Source organism: Perissodus microlepis, chromosome 2, assembly GCF_051167445.1.
Source record: "Perissodus microlepis isolate ML-2025 ecotype Zambia chromosome 2, ASM5116744v1, whole genome shotgun sequence".
Lineage (NCBI taxonomy): Eukaryota > Metazoa > Chordata > Actinopteri > Cichliformes > Cichlidae > Perissodus > Perissodus microlepis.
In genome coordinates, this window is record NC_140462.1 from 31,485,987 (window position 1) to 31,507,669 (window position 21,683).

At 38.8% G+C, this 21,683-nt stretch overlaps 1 protein-coding gene across 2 annotated transcripts in view; it reads left to right on the forward strand.

Moving 5' to 3' along the window:
- The window catches only part of slit3 (slit homolog 3 (Drosophila)), a 235,791-nt gene that overhangs the window by 207,300 nt on the left and 6,808 nt on the right, over window positions 1–21,683 (forward strand). For both annotated transcript variants that reach the window (XM_084907796.1, XM_084907804.1), the window contains 10 exons: window positions 1,041–1,112; window positions 1,208–1,290; window positions 1,410–1,490; window positions 2,366–2,490; window positions 4,599–4,696; window positions 8,911–9,050; window positions 11,174–11,267; window positions 11,887–12,024; window positions 12,629–12,869; window positions 14,839–14,969. In XM_084907796.1, coding sequence (XP_084763922.1) covers window positions 1,041–1,112; window positions 1,208–1,290; window positions 1,410–1,490; window positions 2,366–2,490; window positions 4,599–4,696; window positions 8,911–9,050; window positions 11,174–11,267; window positions 11,887–12,024; window positions 12,629–12,869; window positions 14,839–14,969 — 1,203 coding nt within the window. The remainder of the gene's footprint in view (window positions 1–1,040; window positions 1,113–1,207; window positions 1,291–1,409; window positions 1,491–2,365; window positions 2,491–4,598; window positions 4,697–8,910; window positions 9,051–11,173; window positions 11,268–11,886; window positions 12,025–12,628; window positions 12,870–14,838; window positions 14,970–21,683) is intronic.

Genomic DNA, 21,683 nt, shown 5'->3' on the forward strand with positions numbered 1-21,683 from the left:
TCACTTTCATTTAGCTCTGATATGATGGATGAGACACAATAGGTTTTCCTTGGATATAATCCTTTTTAACATTGGTCAATAGCTCCTTGCCAGCTATGGTTAAACCTTAGCTGCACATTTAAGATACAAATCTAATTATTAAACCACAAGGTTAAAACTAATAGCTGTGTATAGTGTATGCACACTCAGTGGGCACTATGTTCGGTACACCTTGTTTGGGTTTTGCTCAATTAGTAAGAGGAGCAAAGTGTGCCAAGAAATTAACCTCTACTATTACACCCTACTAGTTTATCTACTAGTCAAAAGGTCAGTGGTTTGATCCCTGGCTCCACAAATCTTCTTCTAATTCTAATGTTGTTGCCATGGTTTTGGCTGATGTTTGATGCTAAATATTTGGTTTAACAGGTAGTTGTTGTACCTAACAAATTGTACAGTGAGCCAATTATCATATATAGTTGGAACTCTATGCAGAAATATTTAATCAAGAGTCATATGTAATGCATATGTTTGGATTTTTTTTCATCCCACAGAGTTCATTGTACCCTACCCTACCTTTCAGTCAATGGACACAGTGAGGGTCTGTAGAATGTCAACGTCCTTTTGTCTCAAGGCACCAAAATAGGAAAATATAAGAGACCCCAGCAAAGGTCCTGAGGTTATCTACAGAGTTAGATCACCACGCCTCATAAAGGCTCTCTACTGTGTATGACCTCTTGAAATTGTACCATATGAAGGGAGACCAACTAAAAAAAAAGCATTTACTGAAGCAGTACTCACAAAATTGGTCATGTTGTGGTGCAAGTGGATAAGGACGTAACAGTACTCTGTAACAGCATCTTGGACCGAGGTCAAAAGCTCTTTCACTTTTCCTCCCTTGCTACAAAAGAATGATTAAGAAACACAGAGTACTTAATTAAATTAATTAACTACAGAATAACAGTAACAGTGGGTCAAAATGTTCCTTTTTAAATGCGTAACAAGGTCGCTGGTATGATTAATATTTATATGCTCTTGTTTTGCTCTCTGCTTCTCTCCTCCAGGACTCTTCATGGTAATGACCTTTCAACTATTCCGGAGGGAGCTTTCAACCACCTCAGCTCTCTTTCCCACCTGTAAGTACAGCTTTGGTCTGTACTGCATCTGCACTTCTACATATGTGTATCCACAGAGTAAATGTGTATTGGTTTATGCTTTTAACTTTGTTTAGGGCTCTTGGTGCCAACCCATTGTACTGTAACTGTGATCTGCGCTGGCTCTCTCAGTGGGTCAAGGCTGGCTTTAAAGAGCCTGGTAAGAAATCACAGTCAATATGCTTGTATTTGTTCAAACAAAAACTTGTGTTCACCAACATCTAATGCTGCATATAAGAAAAATACTGAATATCTTTTGACTTAAAATTGGTATTTAAGGCATTGCTCGCTGTACTGGACCTCCTGACATGGCTGACAGACTGCTGCTCACCACACCATTGAACAGATTTCAGTGCAAAGGTAAGTACACATATTTTCATAGTACTAAGTACAATATATTTTACTGTTTTGGTCTGTTTTACCACTCATGTAATCCCTGGATTTAGACTAGATTGGGCTGTTATTATTAAATATACAGACTCAAGTGTGTTTATTTCATTGTAGCTTTTGTTTGCAGTTTACTTTCTTCCCACTAAAACTACTGAGTTTTAGTTTTAGGCCATTTGGGAGAAAACATTATGACTTTAGCCTTGCCTTAGATTGAGTTTCACAGCTTTAGATGAGAATGGCAGCTCATGGTCAAAAATCAACAAGCTTATATGAAATGCAGATTATTTGTTTAGGCTGCTGAGGCTGTTTTTTTTTCCCTGTTAGCTGGGTGGTAAGAGTAGTGGCTTAAAGCCCAAACATATTCATTTGACTGATCCATTTTGAGTTGCGAGACACTCAAGCCTTTAGCCTGTTGGATCAGCTCAGCCGGTAATACATCATGCTATATTAGAGGATTGACCATAGATATAAATGTATAAAATAAATCCCCTCTACCTAACTCATATAGAATCAGCAGACCTCTAACACCTCATCAAGGGCTTCTCTGCTATCAGACCAGAGGGGAAAAGAACTGTGAAGCAGACTTCTTACACAAAAGAATGAAGCTGCATTACATGACCATTGTTTACTATGTTTGTGAGTTTATAAAGTGGGCAGGGACTCCATGAGCAAACCTAGTGCTGCATAAAGATGCATCATGTCATGAACTAAAAATGATCTCATCTTACTCTACTTCTTGCCTCTACATAGCTTGAGTTTGAGAGAGATCACACGTGTTCTTGTGCACATCTCTGACACTTTTCCTTCTTCTTTCTGCTTTCTCCCACTTCTGTTATCATTTGTAGGTCCAGTGGATATCAACCTGATGTCAAAGTGCGCCCCCTGCCTTTCAGCTCCCTGCCAAAATAATGGTACCTGTGTCTCCAATGCCGCAGGATCCTACCACTGCACCTGTCCATATGGATTCAAGGTAAGAATATCAGCAGACAGAGACGCACTGAAGGTGGCTGTCAGAGATAATATGTTTCGCTTTTAAAACTTTTTTTCTTGGTCCACATCTGAAACTATAATATAGCCACTAGAATATACATTTTCCTTTTTTGGTCAGTGTGTACTTTAATTTATAAGTTTGATTAAACTTGCACTCCATCATGGTCTCATAAAAATGTTATATTGATATATTGCAGTCATAATGCTTGGTTGTTATCAGGCTTGCCATACTTGCTGGTGTTTTTGGAAGTATTTACAAAGTGATTTATCAAAAGTGAAATTTTTTTTCAGTTGATATGGAGGCAGTCGAAATCAGTCCTTGAACCTCTGGTGCCGTGTTATCCTGATTCCCGCGCCTACAGCCTTGTAACTGCGTACTATTTAGTGGTTCCTTTTTATTTCAACTCTTCTGAATTATAGAGTGCACCACGCAGCAAAATTTTCACTTTTTCTAGAAATAGTTGCTTTTTTGAAAGGTGTCCTAGATGACTAGCCAGGCTGCATAATCCTCTGGCATTAGGAGTATTATCAGGCTTAGCTCTGGCCTTGTATGCATAATGTATCTACTTGTCTATCAATAGAGAAATGAGGACCGAAGCTGACTGCACTGTAGGTACTGAATGATCAAAAGATAAAGGGTGTTATAGCTGTCGATATTCATAGTTCGCATTAGAAAAGACATGCACATCTTCTACTCAGTGCAGTTTGCATAGGCGAGCATGTGCATATCAGTGGTGTCTTACTGTACATTGCAAAAAAAGAAAGTCATAAATAGTTGTTTATGACACTGATTTTAAATGTAGGGGTTGCTTTCATCCTGTAGCATGAACGGAGGATCCAAAGTAGAACTAATGGTGACTGAAACTGTACTCATTGTACTCATCGGCATACCCCTTATTTGCGTATCTGTATTTAGAGATCCTTGAGCTCCAGCTTCTAAAGAATAGACTGCATGCATATCTGTTTGTGCTTGTGTGCATGTATATGTGCACGTGAGTATCTGTGCAAGGACTCTGGGTTTTACAAGAACACATGCTGCATAACCTTTGCGCTTTTACAAGAGAAAGCCTTGGTCTTGCTTTTAATTAACACATCACTTGCCAAGGTCACAGTGTGGGAAGGACTGCTGGAGTGTGCATGCCTGTGTATGTTTGTGTCTGTTTATGTACATGTCTATGTGTATGTTTTTCTTACTGGCATCCACTGGGACAACATTAATTAAAATGTGTGAACTCAGACTCAAAGAAGCAACTAGGAACATAAGGAGTGAGAATAAGAAAGTCAGAGGGAAGACGTGAGGAATAAACAACAATTAAGTACAAAAGATGGGATGATAGAGGTGTAAGTTAAAGAAAAGAACAAGAAATGTCATAGGTAAGGTGTTGTGGGAGAAATGGAGAGAACACATAGTATAAAGGAACAGTGAGAAATATGTTGAGAAATGAATGAAGGAGGCTGTGACCACAACATGAAGTTCTAAAGTAAAGAATAAAATAGAAAAGGAAATAAAAAGATGGATTTAGATTAAAAACAAAAATAAAGCGCTTTGATCAGAACAAGTGGGTATATTGGCTGACAGAGGTTTGTCGGTGTGGAGTTAAGACTGCATGCTCAGCGAAAGGACGCTGATGGATACATGATTTCATGACATTTATAGGACTCTGATGAATGAAACTTCTTACCAGGAAAAGTAATGAATCAAAGAAGTAGACATGTTTTATGAATATGTCCACTACATTTGTGTTTTTTTTTTTACCACACCTTAAAAATATGTTATCCTTAAAAGAAAAACTACAAGAGCACAACATAAATAGTAAAAAGAACTTTATCAGTGGAACTATATATTTAGATATAATGTATATATAAATATAAACATATATATACTTACATACATTTGTCTTTTCCCAAGTGGTCAATTTAAATACATTTAAATAAAATTAAGAACACTTAACTGTAATGTGCCGGACAGTAAAAGTATGTCACTAGTGAAGAAGTTTGATGACAGCTTCACTTATTTCAGTAGTAACAGAAGACATAATATTCAGTTATTAACTGCTTTGCCATGCCTTGTCCTCTCCTCTCCTTTAGGGTCAAGACTGTGAAATACCAATCAATGCCTGCATTAGCTTTCCTTGTTCTAATGGAGGAACCTGTCACATTCATCCTGGCCATGAAGACCACTTCAGGTACAACGGTGTTTGTTATTAAGTGTTATGCTATGTGGAAGTTTTGTCAGTGGTACCAGTTGTTAGTCTCAAAATTACGACTGGTTTCTGGGGTCTGCTGGCTGACGTTATATGGAACTGCTTGCAAAGATGGCACTTAGCAAAAAACTCCTGCAGATCTTGCAGACAAGGGGGTATCTTTTATACCGCCACTGTAAACTATTCGCAACCAAATTGTAAGGAGGTGCAGCACCAATTTCACCTTGTGACTGTCGTCAACCTCTAGCAACCACTAATGAACCACTAGGAGAATACACATTTTGCACTAGATCAGTCAGAATCACATGTCACATGTAGCACTGAGAGGAATATAACAATGAAGAGTAACTTCAAATCCATTTAGGCCGTGGGTCAGATCTAATTGCCCTTTTTACCCAGCTGTCTCCCTCTATTAGCGGAGGCATTTTCAGAATCTTGCCCTGTATTCTCATCTGAAGGGAACATTACCTTCACACTTTTATGCTAAACTATCACTACACACAGTTACTTTAGCAAATTTTTAAATGCAGAGTTTATCAGCTCTAGTTTTGCTTTCAAACCCTTGTGTAGCTGGCAGGTTTTGCAGTAAAAATCAAAAAGGCTATGGAAGAATTTGGTGTTAAACCAGGGATGGTTTTGAAAATGTGTCAAACATGTGTTTCATGAATAGTCTTGTATGAATAGTTAAGAAAATGGAGGAATGGATAATTCAAGGAGCTATCCATTATTTATCTGATCCTTATATTCATGTTTTCACTTTCTCAAAGCATGCTGAACATGCTACTTCATTTTCAGGAACCTTCCTATTTTACATTCATACGCTTTCACATATTAGGAGCTGCCCAACACAATCATAGTGTGTGAATCCTAGCTGCAGTGCAACTCCAGTGGTCAAGAGCCTTTCACTGGCAGTGCTTTAGGGAAAATAACATTGTGCATCACCCATTCACTTTCCCACCCATCTTTTCCCAACACATTCAGAATTGCTACCTGTTTTTGCACATGCGGTGCAGCTGAGGTGCAGGTTAGGTGAGAACGCAAATGTGTAATGTCAAAGGGTTTTTAACCCACTAACTCTGATTACATGCATAGGAGAATAGCACAGGTAATTGTCCAGAGAATTCACAGCAAGCAAATGTGTATTAGCTGTGCTGCCTTCTGCACCCTCAGTTCAAGCAGCATAAGCCTAAACCAAACAGAGTACTTCCAGCAGTGAGAAACAGATCATAAAGCAGGGTGTCTGTTGCCATCATTGTGTGTATGTGACCACATGATTTCCTCTGGGATTAATTACTATTCTGATTTTGATTCTGATAATATAGGGTATTATCCTCACCTGATCTTCTTGGGGGTTTTTTTGAATATGCGATCACATCTCCGCCAACTAGTATGTTCAACAGACTGTTATCACCTCATTTAGTGGTTGTTGTTGTGCTAGGAAAACATAGATGATGATGCAGAAATCTTCATATGTAGAGAGTATCTCTACATATGAAGTAAATTAAGTTTTTACCCAGGAGACTAGACTTTTACTAAGCCAAACAACTGCTTGCTGATTGGTTTAGTTTACATACCAAATAACTGCTTGGTTAGTGTTAGGAAAAAAATATGGTTACTTTTTTGGTTGAAAGGTATTGCATGTTAGAAAGCTGTACTTGCTAACCTACCAGGGTAGAGAGTCCAGTGGACGTTTTACTTGACCCAAAGATGCCCTATATAATCTCTCTACCTTTAGCAATAATTAGATAAATGATAATACACCTTCTGACCCACAGATGGCTACAAGAGGGCACCTGCTAGACATATCTAACTGCAGTGGATAATGTTCATTTAATGGGTGGATAACACTCAAAGCAGATGTTTTACTCCTGGATTTTTGCACGCAACTTGAAATACTGAAAGTTACATTGCAGAATTGTTTAAACATACTAAATTGCTATGACCTAAAACATTGAGAACTGTTTCCTTAAGCCTTCCATCTCCCCTATAATCTTAATCCTATTTGGACTAAAAAACTAAGGCCAGAGTTACTTTGTGCTGAAAATTATGGCACAAGCCGCAGACCAAAAGTAATCAAACGGCCAACAATTGTTTAGAAATGGGACTAATTAAAAACAGACCCTTTGCGGTACGACTTTTTAATGTGGTTCATTTTAAGCAAAACGGCCCTTTCACCATTAAATTGAATCAAACCGCATCAAATACACTATATTTCACTTAAGAAGTCTTTGAGACTTGCTAGTTGGATTTGTTATATTTTAGAATATAAATTTAATTTTCCTGCTTAATAACCGCCCATGGTAGAACAAATGCAATCTGTGTGTGTGTGTGAGAATCCTTGACCGTGCCTGCCCGGGTAATCAGTGTCGCTCCAAAACGTCGCCCTTTGTCCAAGTCTTGTGACAAACAGCGGCTGTAATTGCAACAATTGTCATATATCTTTCTACCAGATTTGTCTCCTTCTCAACCCCAGTAACAAGGCCTTTGCCCTTTGAAAAGCTCTGATATGCTTCTGGCCTTTAAAGGCTTGTGTGGTAATGCTATTAGGGGTCTCTTTACCCTTTTCAGATGATTCCTTAATGGTAAAGAAACACAGGTAGATCCCTGTGACCTCTGAGAGAGACAGAAATAAAGGGAGAAAGACAGTAAGGGAAGGAGACCATGCCCCTTTGACATTTTAACATGTTATATAATCAGTTGGGCATATTCAGGAAGTCCAATTAACTTTGGTTCTTAGCACAGCTCCATTTGTCAAACTATATAATTTAAATGTCAGGACTTGGATTTGATTGGTGAAACGGTGATCCTTGACCCAGTCAGTGGTTTTTGCATTTTTATTTCTTTTTTTTTCTCATGGGGAACAGTTAATATCTTCTTCCTTTCTTTTTACTTCATCACTCCTTTTATTTTTCCTTTATTTTCTCTTCTTCTGCTTCATTAAGTCATCTGGATTGGGAGTGGTCCCTTTGTCTCTGCTGCTTAAGTATCCCACATTTTTCTGAATATTTTAGCCTGAACAACTTGCAATAATAGGCTCATTATATCTTAGAATATAAATTTATTTTATGTCATTTTGAGTGAAGGCTTAAGTGCAGGTTTTCTAAACTGGAAAACAGATAGGGAGGTGGTAACCAGTGAGAATTGTGAGATACATGAGAAAAAACTCCTTACTGTAGGAACCAAAGTAGGTACCAAAGCTTTCATTTCACTTGTTGCGAAATGAAAGCGGTGAGAAAGAACTAAACACATTTTGTATGTACAAAAAAGTGGGAAGGACAAAGCATTGTGCCACAAAAAAGAGTGAATGGGTTTGTGTGGGTTGATAATTGTCACTGACAAGCAGCTATCCTCTTGCTTCATTTATTGGGTGAACTTAATGTAAAATTCAGTTTTTCCCAATAAAAGTAATTTAAATCAATCATGTCTAGGAGATGAACAGAAGAACAGAGTCGTGAGAGAGAGGGCAAGTTGTCAAAGGCAGCTGCGGTTGGATTTATTAGACTTAGAGTGTTTGTGTGTGGGTGAGTGATCTTCACCTAAAGGTAGTGTGCGTGTTTGTGATCTGTTTGAAGGAGTTATCCTGACTGAGATACAAAGGGTGAAAAGGGGAAGAGATCAAGGGTCGACGAGAAAAGAGGTGGGTGAGGGAAAGAAGTGGAGGAGAGGAGGAAGCTTTGATAATTCCCTTTGAGTGGTCCAGGTGGGCGGCGTCCAACCGTAGTGGCATCAAACTAAGCGTATCTCAGCATTTTTTGTTCTCTTTTGTTTTTTTCTTCCTTTTAGCTGGAGGTGGGTGTTTTGTTTTAAAGTTTTTTTCTTTAACTGTAAGAGACAGTAGAAGCCTGAGGAATTTTGACTGATATTTATTAATAAAACATCTCCCATCAGGAAAGAGAGATGACATAAATCAAAAGGCTGTGTTTGAAAGGGAGGATTGATTCTCCCTAATCTTTATCGCAGAAAATAGATTAACAGGAAGTATGTGTGCTGCAGGAATAGCTGCGACTTGTTGGAATTTAATGAGACATGAAGTGGAGTGTCTAAATGAAAAGGATGTAAGAATATTAACTACAGATTCAATAGTTCTTCTTTAAACTTCTCTCACAGGAGAATTTAAGAGGAGCTGATGATGAGTTCTCAGATCTTGCCCAGTTGCTAGGTAATAATACACATTTTGTGTGTTTTTGCATGTGTAGCTGTGCGTGTCCGCCAGGTTTTGAGGGCCAACATTGTGAGATAAACCCAGATGACTGCGAAGACAACGACTGTGAAAACAACTCCACCTGCATCGATGGGATCAACAACTACACCTGCGTCTGTCCTCCAAACTACACAGGTAGACGCCCACACAAACACACAAAAACTTTCAATAATGTACCCTCAGCCTTTGCCCCTGAGAGGCTGGGAGGGTCACCAAGTCCCACACTTACAAAATCATATTTTCCAGTTTACTGGATGGTAAGTTAGTAATAGACAGGCTCTCTGCAGTGACCTGAAACTGTTCCTGCAGGAGGTTTAAAGAGCAGTCACATGAGTGAGAGAGAGAAGGAGAATGAGAGTGAAATGGCAAAGATTGACTGTGTACTAGAGGGAAAGGGAAAAATAAACAGAGCAACGGAAAGGGTAAAGAAATTGCCGATAAAGGGCAAAGGCTGAGAGGAGCGAGAGCTGCCCTGGCAGAGTCCGGCACGCTGAAGCTAAACTGCTGACTCTGAATTTAAGTTTTTCTGTGTGTAACAGTGTCCTCTAAGACACACACACGTACGCACACACACGAACACGAGGTCCCCTTTAACACTGAACCTCAGTCAATACACACTCAGCAGCACACACACCATGTCATTATCGTTGTTGGCTCTCGGAGACCTTGCACACTGCCAGCTACCTTACCACATACAGCTGTTGCACACAAACACACACGTTCATGCGCACAGCTGGTTCCTCTGGCACCGAACTCCCCACTTAGCTCAGTGAACCGCAGCGCAATCATCAGGTGTCACATTAAGAGGACAGTACTTTGCCAGTCACTCTCCTTTCTCCAAACTCAGCAACCAGGACTGTCACGTCATATTTGCAACACAGAGAGAAAAATCCAGATTTAATGTCATAAGACCTTTGAAACAGCTCATTTAAGGTTTCTTCAATGTGTTCAACAATTTAAATGTCACACTAGCATTTTGATTATGGTAAAAAATCCATTTTAGACAGATGATGGAGGAAAGGTCAGGAGGTCACAAGAAAATATAATTAATCCTTTGTGAAATAAAAAAAACCTGCAATCCAGAAAGTATTAAATAATTTGGTGGAAAAGGCAATAAGATAATCAGTGTTTTAGAAAATTCTCAACAATGTTCAGATATGTTGCTCTGGAACTCTGCATGTCCCTAGTTTTCCACCTCTGATGCCTTGTTCCTGAAATAAGCAGCACTAAAGCACAAAGATCACATACCTTCACTTCATTACCCTCCTTGGCGGAAGATAAACCAAGTTGCATAGATGTAGTGTCAACAGTTTGTGTCTTTATATCTGTTAAAATCGCTTTTGATTAGAAGCTATCTCCCACAATTCTATGTCCATATGATCGTATTATTGTGTAAAATGATTTTAAATCAGGAAAATCATGTCTAACATCTTCTTCTGTAGCACAGTTTCATTTGCATATGATAATTATTCTAAGGTATTTCAGGTAATTCCACATTGATAAATTAATTTTGGCATCTTTAACAAAGTGCCTGAAGTGTGAAATAGTCTGCTTAGGGAGCTCAAAGACTGAATAATTAAAATTTACTTTCACAGCATGCTTTTTTTTTCTTTTTTTTTACAAGTCAACCATCATTTCAGAAATTGCGGTGTACTGTAGCTCAAAAAACCTGTGCCTAAAAGTGATTTGAGGCAAGGGTATTGGAGACAGACAGGGCAGGAAGGCAGCAGGATTAGATGAAAGCAGGCAGAGAATGATGGAAATGTGCTTGACCTTTCTCAATACCCGCTTCCTTCCTACCACTAACTTCAACTACGGCTTTTAAACACACTGTTAACCCTTCTCACCCTTTCAGCATGTGTATGTGTGTGTACATTTTTAGACCGCCTCCACTTTTACAGAGAGCATTAACCCCCTTCTCCGTCAGGTCTGAGAAAATGCTGATAGTGCTATTCCCTTTGTGCATGAGCACATCCACAGCACATCTAAAGCCTTGACCAGGATGCTTTTTTCCCCCTACTGCTATTTGAAGATTACAGAGAGTACGTGTGAAAAGTTTAGTGTGCCCCCCTACTCCCATCTTTCTTCTGAAGTGTTATTTTTCTGTTTACCTTCACAGTTTTTTCCCCACATAAATTCTGAAAATATTTATTCAGATCATTCAGTGATGATCCAGCAGGCATAAAACATAAGCCTAAAATATGATTAAGCCTCACAGTTTCTAAATTGCTGACAGCAAATGTTTTCGTTTTCATCAGGTGACCTGTGTGACGAGGTTACTGACCCTTGTCTCCCTGGTTTTGACCCCTGTCAGCATGACTCCAAGTGCCTTCGTGTTGGCCGCGGTTACAGGTGGGCAACAGTTACATTTGGGTATCCTTGAAAAACACTGTGTGAAAGTGACAGTGAGCTCACCATGTTAAAGCTAGCTTTTTGTGATACAAGTGAAAGCATTTTTAGGGGAAAATGTTATATTACACTGAAGGTTTGTGTGTTTAAACCTTTTATACAGTATAACCCAATAGTCAGTGTTAAATAATGAATTATTATGCTATCAGATTAAAGGTTTCCATGTTGAAAAGTTTTGTTTTTTAATAGCCTAAATTAATGTGTTTCTTGCAGAATCCTTTCACATTGATCTATAATAATTTCATAAGTATCTAAATTAATTAGTGAGTTAAGATCATTAAAAAGTGTTCACTTAATGCCGATTCTGTTTGTTCCTCATTACTGTGTGGATAATGTTTTACGAATGTGGAACTGATATAAAAATATTTTTACACAAACATTTCCCACACTTATCCATGAGAAATGGGAAAATGTGGTATAAAAGTAGAGCTCTGTTACTGACTGAGCTGTAGAAATGAACCAAACATGTCACCTCTTCATGCAGTAAAACACCTGTAGGCAAGAGGAAAAGTCTGTTGCCCACACACTGTGTAATTTTATCCTTATTTCCATGTCACTCAAGGTGTGAGTGTTTACCAGGCTACGTGGGCCAGCACTGCGAGCAGGACTATAATGACTGTCTGGAGAACAAGTGTCAGCACGGAGCGGAGTGTGTGGACGCCGTCAATGGCTATACCTGCGTCTGTAAAGAGGGTTTCAGGTGAGATTCATGGAAACAAATCAGACACAAACACAGTGAAAGACTGGAGGGCCAGACTGGGAGGGGATACAGATGGCACTTCATAATCAGAGACTTGACTGTTTCGACCTACTGCGTGCATCTGTGTGTTTGCGCGTGTGTGTGTGCTGCAGATGCAGCACCATGTGGTTAATTATAGCAGGGACTGTTGGCAAGAGAGAAACAAATTCATCACCAGGGGCTGAGGGGGAAAAAACAGAGAGAAAGTCATAGATATGCAGAGGAAAAGGAAAGGAAGGGAAGACAGAGCCATTAGAAAATGACTGTATGGGAAAAATAGGAACGTTCAAAGAAAAGTTCTGTTTCACAGATTCAGAATGATCCAGGTGAAAACAAGAAAATATACTGAATCTGTTTGGAATGTCATGCTGAGGAAAGGTCTCCGATTCAATATTTCAAGATTATTAGCTTTCTGTTTTAGCCACTGCAATCTCCTCCTGTAATTCAAAGAGACAAATTACAAAACAAGTAGTAAACAACTTTTGTCACATAATAGAGATAAACAAATCATCCAATTAACGCTCTATAAATAAGTTATCTTCTGTTTAATCTACTTCTGCCTCAGCGGGCTCTTCTGTGAGAACCCGCCACCAATGATCTTGCTGCAGACCAGCCCCTGCGACCAATCCGATTGCCAAAACGGCGCCCAGTGCCTGGTGGTTGCTGGGGAGCCCATCTGCCGCTGCATGCCCGGTTTCTATGGCAGCAAATGCGACAAAATGGCCACTGTTCACTTCCTGGGTCGCGATGGGTATGTGGAGCTGCCAGCTGCAAAACTCCGCCCAACTGCACATATTTCGTTACAGGTAGGGTTAACCTTTGACCTCTGTGCATTCATTTTTGTTTTTCAAGGTTTACAAATCCAACAGTCAGCTTTTATTTTGAAATAAACCCAAAAGTGCAAACGCTATATTCTGCACCACTCCTCTTAAAAGATTTCCGTGCCGCTTGAAATAGAGCTGTGAGACATTCTAATCAAGCTTATAGAGTTAGTGCAGATGAAGCAAAGCCAACATCTGCTCCACCCTCTGTTTCCATGGCACACTGAGCACCGTGCCCATGCACACATACACATTCACACAGACCATACATTTTGGACACCTGAGAGTCATGTCCTAATGGAGACATATTTTTCTTTTTTATTGAAATGAGAAATAAAGTAGGCAGAGAAAGAGAAACAGGAAGAGGAAGGTGGTTTAATTGATATTTACCACCTGTTTGGAACCATGGGGGCTTGCGCTTGTGCATGTGTGTGCGTGTGCTTTTGCGTTCTTGCCAGGACTTTTCAATGTCAGGGCCAAGGCTATTAAAACTCTACCAAGAGGCGTTGAGTCAGTGGTAAGAGAGAGAAATAGAAGAATGAAAGAGCCACTGCACTTCATAAATTACTATTCCCTTTCCTTTTTTCACTTTTTTCTTTTCTTTAAGGCTGCATCCAAATTCTCTGTTCATCCACATATATGCATCTTCTTCTTTCCTCCCTCTTCCACTTCACTTGCTCTCTCACTCTTTGTACTTTACACCTCTTCCCCCCTTTTTCTCTTTTTGGCCTGCGTGGCTTTCTCTTTTTTCCAGCAGCTTGTTAGCAGGTGTTGACTTGGCTATGCTCCATTGACGCCAGAGTGTTAAGTGCTTGGCCCCATGGCCCCATTTCCACTAGCTAGTTAGTTAGCGCTTAAAGGAGCACGCGAGCAAGTGTGACATGTCAAGTGTGTTTCTGAGACAAGTGTGGTGGAATTTTTTTTCTTTTTAAATGTGTTACAGTTGATGGTATAAAATAACCATCGTAAATCAGACACCCATTTAACCTGCTTTCCATTGAGTCAGATATGCATCAGCAATCTTAACTGAAGCAAAGTATTAGCTTTTCACAGAGTAGATCATTTCTGAGGTCTGGAAAAAACTAAGGGTACAGTGTAAATGAGGGGTGTCAAACATAAGGCCCAGGGGTTAGGATCCGCTACAATCTGGCCCCCATTATTTTAATACATGTTAAAGCTTTTTTTTTTTTTTCTTTTTTTTTTGCTGATAAAGACCTCTCCTATTAGGAAAAACTAATAAAAACTGTTGACATTGCATGTCTTTTTCTTGTGTTAAGACATCTCAGCTAAGTATGTAGTTAAACAGAATGGGCAGTTTCACCTGTCCCGCCCACTCAAAATCAAGAAGAGCTATATATCGCCCACAATGTAAAATGAGTTTGATATCCCTGGTGTCAAGATTTCACAGTGCAAACAAACTGGTAAGAAAGGGAAGAGTGAAGTGAGAAAAGGATATCCACATTTTTCAAATTTGTAAAGAAAAAAAGTGTACGTTTGGGAGCAGTGAGCAATCTGTTTTATAGTTGAACAGGGGACATAATTTTGTTTTACTAGAAAAAATTTGGGGTAGCATACCCACCTCACTTACATCACTTGAGTAAAACAAGTTTAAGATAGCTAAGATGATCTTAGCTAGTTAGCTAAATTAGCAAGTTAGCTAACTAGCTAACTTGAAGTTGATTTGCTTAAATGATGTAATGAATGATCACATGATGCTATTATATATGTTGTTATGCACACAGATATTATAACGTCATATGCACACAAGCCCTGTTTTTATCTAAATAAAAATGAACAATTCAGGTCTATCTCCTTCTATATATGCCACTATGACTTTTTACCAGATGATTACTGAATTAAATGAAATATGAAAAATATGACAAACTGTGGACTGTGTATCAAATTCTGTAATTTTTGACGGCTGTTTTTGTGTCCAACGTTTTTCTCTCTCCAGGTGGCTACAGACAAAGACAACGGTATTTTGTTGTACAAGGAGGACCATGATCCTCTGGCAATTGAGCTTTATCAGGGACACATACGTCTTATTTACGACATCGCCAACTACCCACCAACCACTGTGTACAGGTAGGCCACATAAAACAGAAAAGCTGTCCCTCACATTCCTGGAATTCACATTCACTTATTTGAATCATTATGAAGGTCCAGTTTAAGCATGCCTTAAGTACCTATGAGAGAATAAAGATCCGTCCACTATTCTATCACTTTTATCTCGCTAATGTAAGCAGACTTATTATTGAATTTACTCCGACGTGGAAATGCATCAATTAAAATTATTTTGGTTTTACATTCCATTAAAGTTAAAACAAGCATTGTGTTGATACGTAGGTTCAAATTACTTTAAGCACACTTTGAAAAATAAAAAGCACATAGATGCATACCTTCCCCAAAAACCATGATGAAGAAAAATTCAATTACTAAGGTTCAAAGAGTAAACAGTAGGTTAAAGATTACAAAAAGCATTCACTCACATAGACATATATTTTTGAGTTTACAGCCACTCGATAAACATTACAGGGATTCAAAGTGATTAAAAAAAATAACAGAAAATATGCATATATACACATACACAAAACTAAGGTCACCAAGAAAATGGATTTCAGTGGTTTAGTCATCCACACACAAATCTGCCTACATATTTTTGCAAAAACAGCAAGTGCGTCATAGTTTCTAGAAAAATTCCCTTATAGTACTGACCATAAGAAAAAACAAAGATAATCAAGGAAAAGAACATGATAACATTTTCTTAGCAGTAATAGAACAATTTTGTGAGGCCTTTTTTGGTCGCTTTATCCAACTGAAATAAGATATGCACTGTTTTGTAACACACGTCATAAACTTCAATTCAAATGTTTAAATAATAAGTCACTTGATACAATAAGCAGTCACTTAATGCAACCCTGAAATAAGCAATGTCAAATAGTGTATCCTGTTTCAAGCAGTATTAGTGATGTAAGCTGTTGTTACACAACTTACTAAGTGCCAATTTAGTTTTTTCAACTCCACGTCTGAAGGCTACAGGGTGCACTGTAAAATAAACTGAGGGTGATGTCATCCATAGTTTTATTTCATACACATATAAGAAGAGGAGAAAGGGCTAATACAATGTCAAAATTACAATATGAAAAACTGCATACAATATTACCTCAAGTGGTTTTTGGATTTATAACACACAGAGAACCTTATACAAGTGGTAACGTGGGCTCATCAGCACAAACATATGTGTATTTATGTTACTACATAATATCAAAAACAGCTAGTGGGTGTTTGTAATGAAACGCCATATATTAGACCAGATATTTACTGTACATAGACAGTGTTTACTGCACAGGGTAGGGTGAGTCCACCACTCTGCTAATCCAAATACAATACTGTTAGACTTTTATTTCTTTTTACAGTGTATAAATGTGTGTGTGTGTGTGTGTGTGTGTGTGTGTGCACACTTTCTCTGGATAAAAACAAAGTCATAAGAACAGGAGACTGTGGTCTTTTGATAATATGCAGCCCGCTCATAATGAATTTAAGTTTAGGATTAAGGTATTACATCATACTACAAATCCCTTAAGTAAGGAGAAGAAAATTTAAGCCACAGTTTACTAGGTCTAGGGCAAGACTGGCTCTGCATCAGATATTTCAAATTTGAATCATTTACACCGTCAAATTTTTGTAGGAATTGTTCAGAATAATCTACCTACAGTAAAATCTGCATACAGATTGACTTTAGCTTATTGTTTAGCTTTTATACTTTCATACTTTTTTATTAGTTCTCATTTTCCTCATGTTTTTATTTTGTTGTACTAATGTAAATTTACCTTGAGGATCTTTAAAGGTGCCTATAAATAACATTTATTATTATTATTATTGTTGTTGTTGTTGTTGTTGCCTGATTTGCTTCTATGTCATTAGACAAAGTTAGATTTGCTTTTCTCTAAAAAACAGAAATTCAGGTTCTATATAAATTAAAATTGATAGATGTTAATTACATTTATTTTAATTCCCAAAATAAGGCAAGAAAGTCTTTGCATGTAGTAGAGTTAATATGCTGCTTTATTTATATGACATTTGGTGTTTGTATCTACTGACATGATGGCATGTTTTTCATCAGATGCGATTTCCATATGGGATAAACATTGGGTCTATTTAAACCTTGTATACAATCTGCGCCATTTGGGTGGAAAATCTGAATTTACCTTTAGGACAATATCTTTCAGTTTTTGTGTTTTTTTCTTCCATGCTGTGCCTTTACCACAGAGGGCCATAGCTCAATAGAGATGCTGTCTGTGTTATATATTTAGCAGTTGTTCAGAAGACTCATGTATTGATAGTAATCAACTTTGCTCCAGACCTCCACCAGTACAGTCAGGCATTCAGCTCAGCTGCAGCCCTTTATTTAAAGATGTTCTTTCTTGGTTGGAAAGAAAAACCTACTAAACTATCATGTTTGACTTGTTTGTTGACATCTTTTGATTTCTGTGGTGCTATTCTGTTTCTTTTGGGTAGGGTGACATGTGGAAGCCACATATATCAAATATGACCTTAAAAAGAATATGTGCTTGTGTTTAACAATGAATGACATATTGGGAAAAGCAAGGAGAATACAAGAGGAATGGATCATTAGAGAGGAAGGAAGGATCAAATAAAAGACTGAAAATGATGGGATGAAGCTAATTAGATATTGGCACAGATGGGGTGGGATGGAGGCAGGGCTGAAAGGGTTGACTAGGAGAGGGGACAGCAACAGAGACACACAGATGCATAGAAAGACAGATTGATCAGCTAACAGTCTGATAAAGATAGAAAGAGACCCAGAAAGCCAGATGGATGGACTGATGCTGGATGGAAGGCATGAATGAAAGACCAGACGACACAATAAACAGATAACTGAGTAGAATACATTGCCCGCCAAAGGAGGAAAACGGAAGGGGTAAAACAGATGGATAGAAGCCGTCGAAATGAAAAGACCATGTAATGCAGCTGAACTGCAGGATGGATGAGAGAGGACTGAGGGATGACCGAGGGATGGAGTGAAAGAGGGCGAAGAACAGAGGGAAAAAGCAAACCACAGACTGAGTCAGGGAATTATCCTTGTCTGGTCTTGTTAACTTGACATGGGCCACGCCTGGAAGGGAAACAGACAGACACAGTGCAAGAACAACTGAGAAAAGTGGAGAGAGACAGATGACAACAGGGTAGAGAGAGAACGTATACCGGTACTTTAAGAACATAAAAAGCAGAAAAAATAGTGTCAAATGGGAAAAAACAAATCCGGATATGAGAGTGACAGAGTATGAAACAAAGATCCATACAATGAAGTCATGTCTAAGCCTACAATGCTATAGCTCTCAGTAAACACTGTCTCTGAAAGGAGACAAGGCAGAACTCCAGTACTGAGGCTTATTTTACCACAAGCTGCTATGCATTGCCATTTTTTGATTACATGACTCTGACTATTTCAAATGGTCTATCTTATCTCCCCTAATTTAGAAATACATTGTAAACTAATTCAAACCACATGGCTGGGCAGGCACCACAAAACACCCTGCCACCACTGAACTGATAGTGTCCAGAATGGCGTAACTGTTTAACCACCACAATCTTAGCACAGCAATTCTGGCAGATCCCAAATATGGCACTGTCTATACAGCGGTTGTACAGCCAGGGCCAGAAACCAGTGCCAGTCCCTGGGATGTTTCTGAGTGATCCCTGGGTTAGTTATCTTGTGAAGAAACTAGAGAGCCTGGGCGATATGTTCAAGCCAGTTTGGCACAGTGTGCTGAAATGAAGCAGTCATGGCCAGATAACACAGACCAGTGTTAAATGAGAAACCAGTCCGTCTGTGGATTCTTACAGATTACGTGTAAGGTCCCCTGTGGAGTTCATTTGTCAACAAATTTTACAGTTTACAGTAATAGCTATTAAAATAACCATTACTAAGAGCCATTAAAGCACATTGTGTGCAACCTAAATGATAGCAAATGTAATAATTTCATTTCTCTTTCCTCATAAAACATGCACAATCACTTTCTATACATTCTGCATTCTCCATACATGTAATTTAGTTAAGAGGCCATGCATGCATTGCTATCACACATAGATATCACCCACTGACAGCCTGCTTCACCAAGTGGCAAGCTCAGTATGCAGTTACCACCTCGTTTAATGACGGCTGTGACATCTCACTGATCATGAATGATGTTTCCACAGCTCGAGAAATATGCTGAAGGAGAGAAGAGAGTCGGCCGTGGAATAAGTCACACAACATTGACCTTCAAGATTTGAGTTTGATACTCGCCATTTGGGTTACATTTCAGTTTTGTTAATGTGTAGCGTTAAAATATACACTTGCTGAACACAGGTTACCATGTGATGGGTGACAAGTGACTTGTATCACCCTGATAACCTGGTACAATACAATCAGGAATTTATATGGACTTATTCACCACCACTATATATCTCCTACATAATATGGGTCACTATAGGTATAAGAGGTTGACGACTAGCCATACTTATGAGTGATCACAACTGATCAGTGAGATAAATATTTGTCATAACAATAATGGAGCTAAAAAAAAATCCACTGGCTAGCTTTAAAACAGAGAGGTGGCTAATAGAGAAATGCAAACATTTACATACATACACAGTGTATTGGAACTGCATATGCCTTTTGGTGCATGCACCTTTTGACAGAAGCAAACCTGTCCAGACAACACAAATATCAACAGCAAAAAAGGGGAAAAAGAAATCGAGGACTGCAAAAAGGAGGAGAATTTCAACAGGCCTCACTAAAAAAATGCAGAGGCAGAAACCAGAGGGAATAATTAAACTGAAATGAATACAAGGGATGTGTCGAAGAGGGGAATGTCTCTTTTTGTAGTTCAAAAAAAAATCGAGATGGAAGGCAGCTACAGAAGGAGAGGCAGGGGAAGGTGTACAAGTCTTTCACTGTGCCCTCATTAGCACCAGATGAAAGTGTTAAATGAAAATGTGTGCCTTTGTGTGTGCACGCCAGTGTGCAGGGGACGGGGCACAACGCATGTGTTTGTTGTGTATTCATGTGGTGCCCTTTACTAAATGTCACACTAATCTCCCATCAGGTCAAAGAGAGCACATCTACTGTTATTCATCAGCAAGTGACAGAGTGAGTGATGCAGGGATGGATGGGTTCTTGAAAGGAGAAAGGGATCGAGCAGTAAAGGCAGCACAGAAAAAAAAGGATAGGGGAATGGATGAGTGGGCAGAAAGGAGACAGAAGAAAGACAGGTAAAGTGTTGAAGGAAGATGATGACGGATGGTTGAACAAGAGAAAAGGGAAAGTGATGCAAAGAATGGAAGAAGCATTATAAATGGCCATAGATTTGAGCTTATGTCAAACATAATCATTTCTGGAGGGCATAACGTAACATAACAGTTGGACTTGGTGCAGGTGTTCCTTAATTGTAACTCACTTAAATATGCAGTGTATCACATACACCCAGTATGGAAACATACATACAAACGAGTGACCATAGCAAGCAGTTTCTATTCAGATACAGGGCTTCCTCAAGATTTTGGACTTTCATTTGGGTGAATAAAGTGACTGAATGTCTGACCTGAATCTGGCCACAAGGCTGTGGTTAAAACAGACAGACAATCCTTGAACATTATAGTTTTAAAATTCTCAGAGGCTATTGAGACATTCGAATACTGAGTTCTTAGAGGCCTGAAACAACAAGTCCTCATTCCTGAGACTCGACATCAAAACGCAGTGAATCCACTCCTGAAAAGTACAAATTTCATCTGAACTGGCCAGTCTGGTTTAGTGAAAGCTGAAAAAATAAGGAAAGAAAACAGTGAAGGAGTGCTCCATTCTCCAGCTGCCGTCTCAGTAATGACTAATTGAGGTTACCACAGCAATATGGAACTGGGATGTGTGTCTGCTGAGCATCATTGTAATCAGACTGGGCTGTTTAACACACACATACATACAGTCTCACAAACAAGTTAGCTCACTCGAACATACTTCGATATTGCACAAAGACTACATACTACTGTAGTTGTATAGACTTGTAGATGTATAGTTGTTAAAAAACATTCACACATGCATGTTTGCAAGCTCACATACAGACGCAGCAAATGTGCTTCAGAAACAGCGTAATAAATGACAGGAGTGGCTAATTAGATTTAACAGTGTAAGTGGATCTCCATGGTTATTTCTAATCCAAATGTGTTTTTTTCAGTTTGAGATAAAGTCAATGACCTGTAATTACTTCTGGGTTTGTATTAGACTCTGTTATATGACAGAAAGCCAGTTTTGGGGTTTGGTAAGTTCTTTTTGGTGAAGTTTATTTGTGTGTGTATGTGCTCATTCAGGATTTTGGACTGACAGGAAATTGGTGTCCCTTGTGGCTTTGGATGAATACAGTGAAAGTTAGAGAGAGAAGCAGTTTCAATCTGCTACGGCTGTGTGTTTGTTTTTATTGAATTCTATAATGGACAGTTTCTTGTACTAATACACAGGGCTAACAGAGTCCTCTTTAGAAGTGTCTAAAACATACATAATTGTGCACACATTTGGAAGCATACACTGTATCCATCCATCCATTTTCGTAACTGCCTGTTTAATTAATGGTCAGGCTGGAGCCTATCCGAGCTGTCATAGCGCAAAAGGTGGGGCGCACACTGGACAATATGCATATGTATCTCAGAGCTAATACCAAGGGACAAGCACCCATTCCTGCTCACATTCATACTTATAGTTTACTTACAATTTAGATTAATCAGTTAACCTAATATGCATGTCTT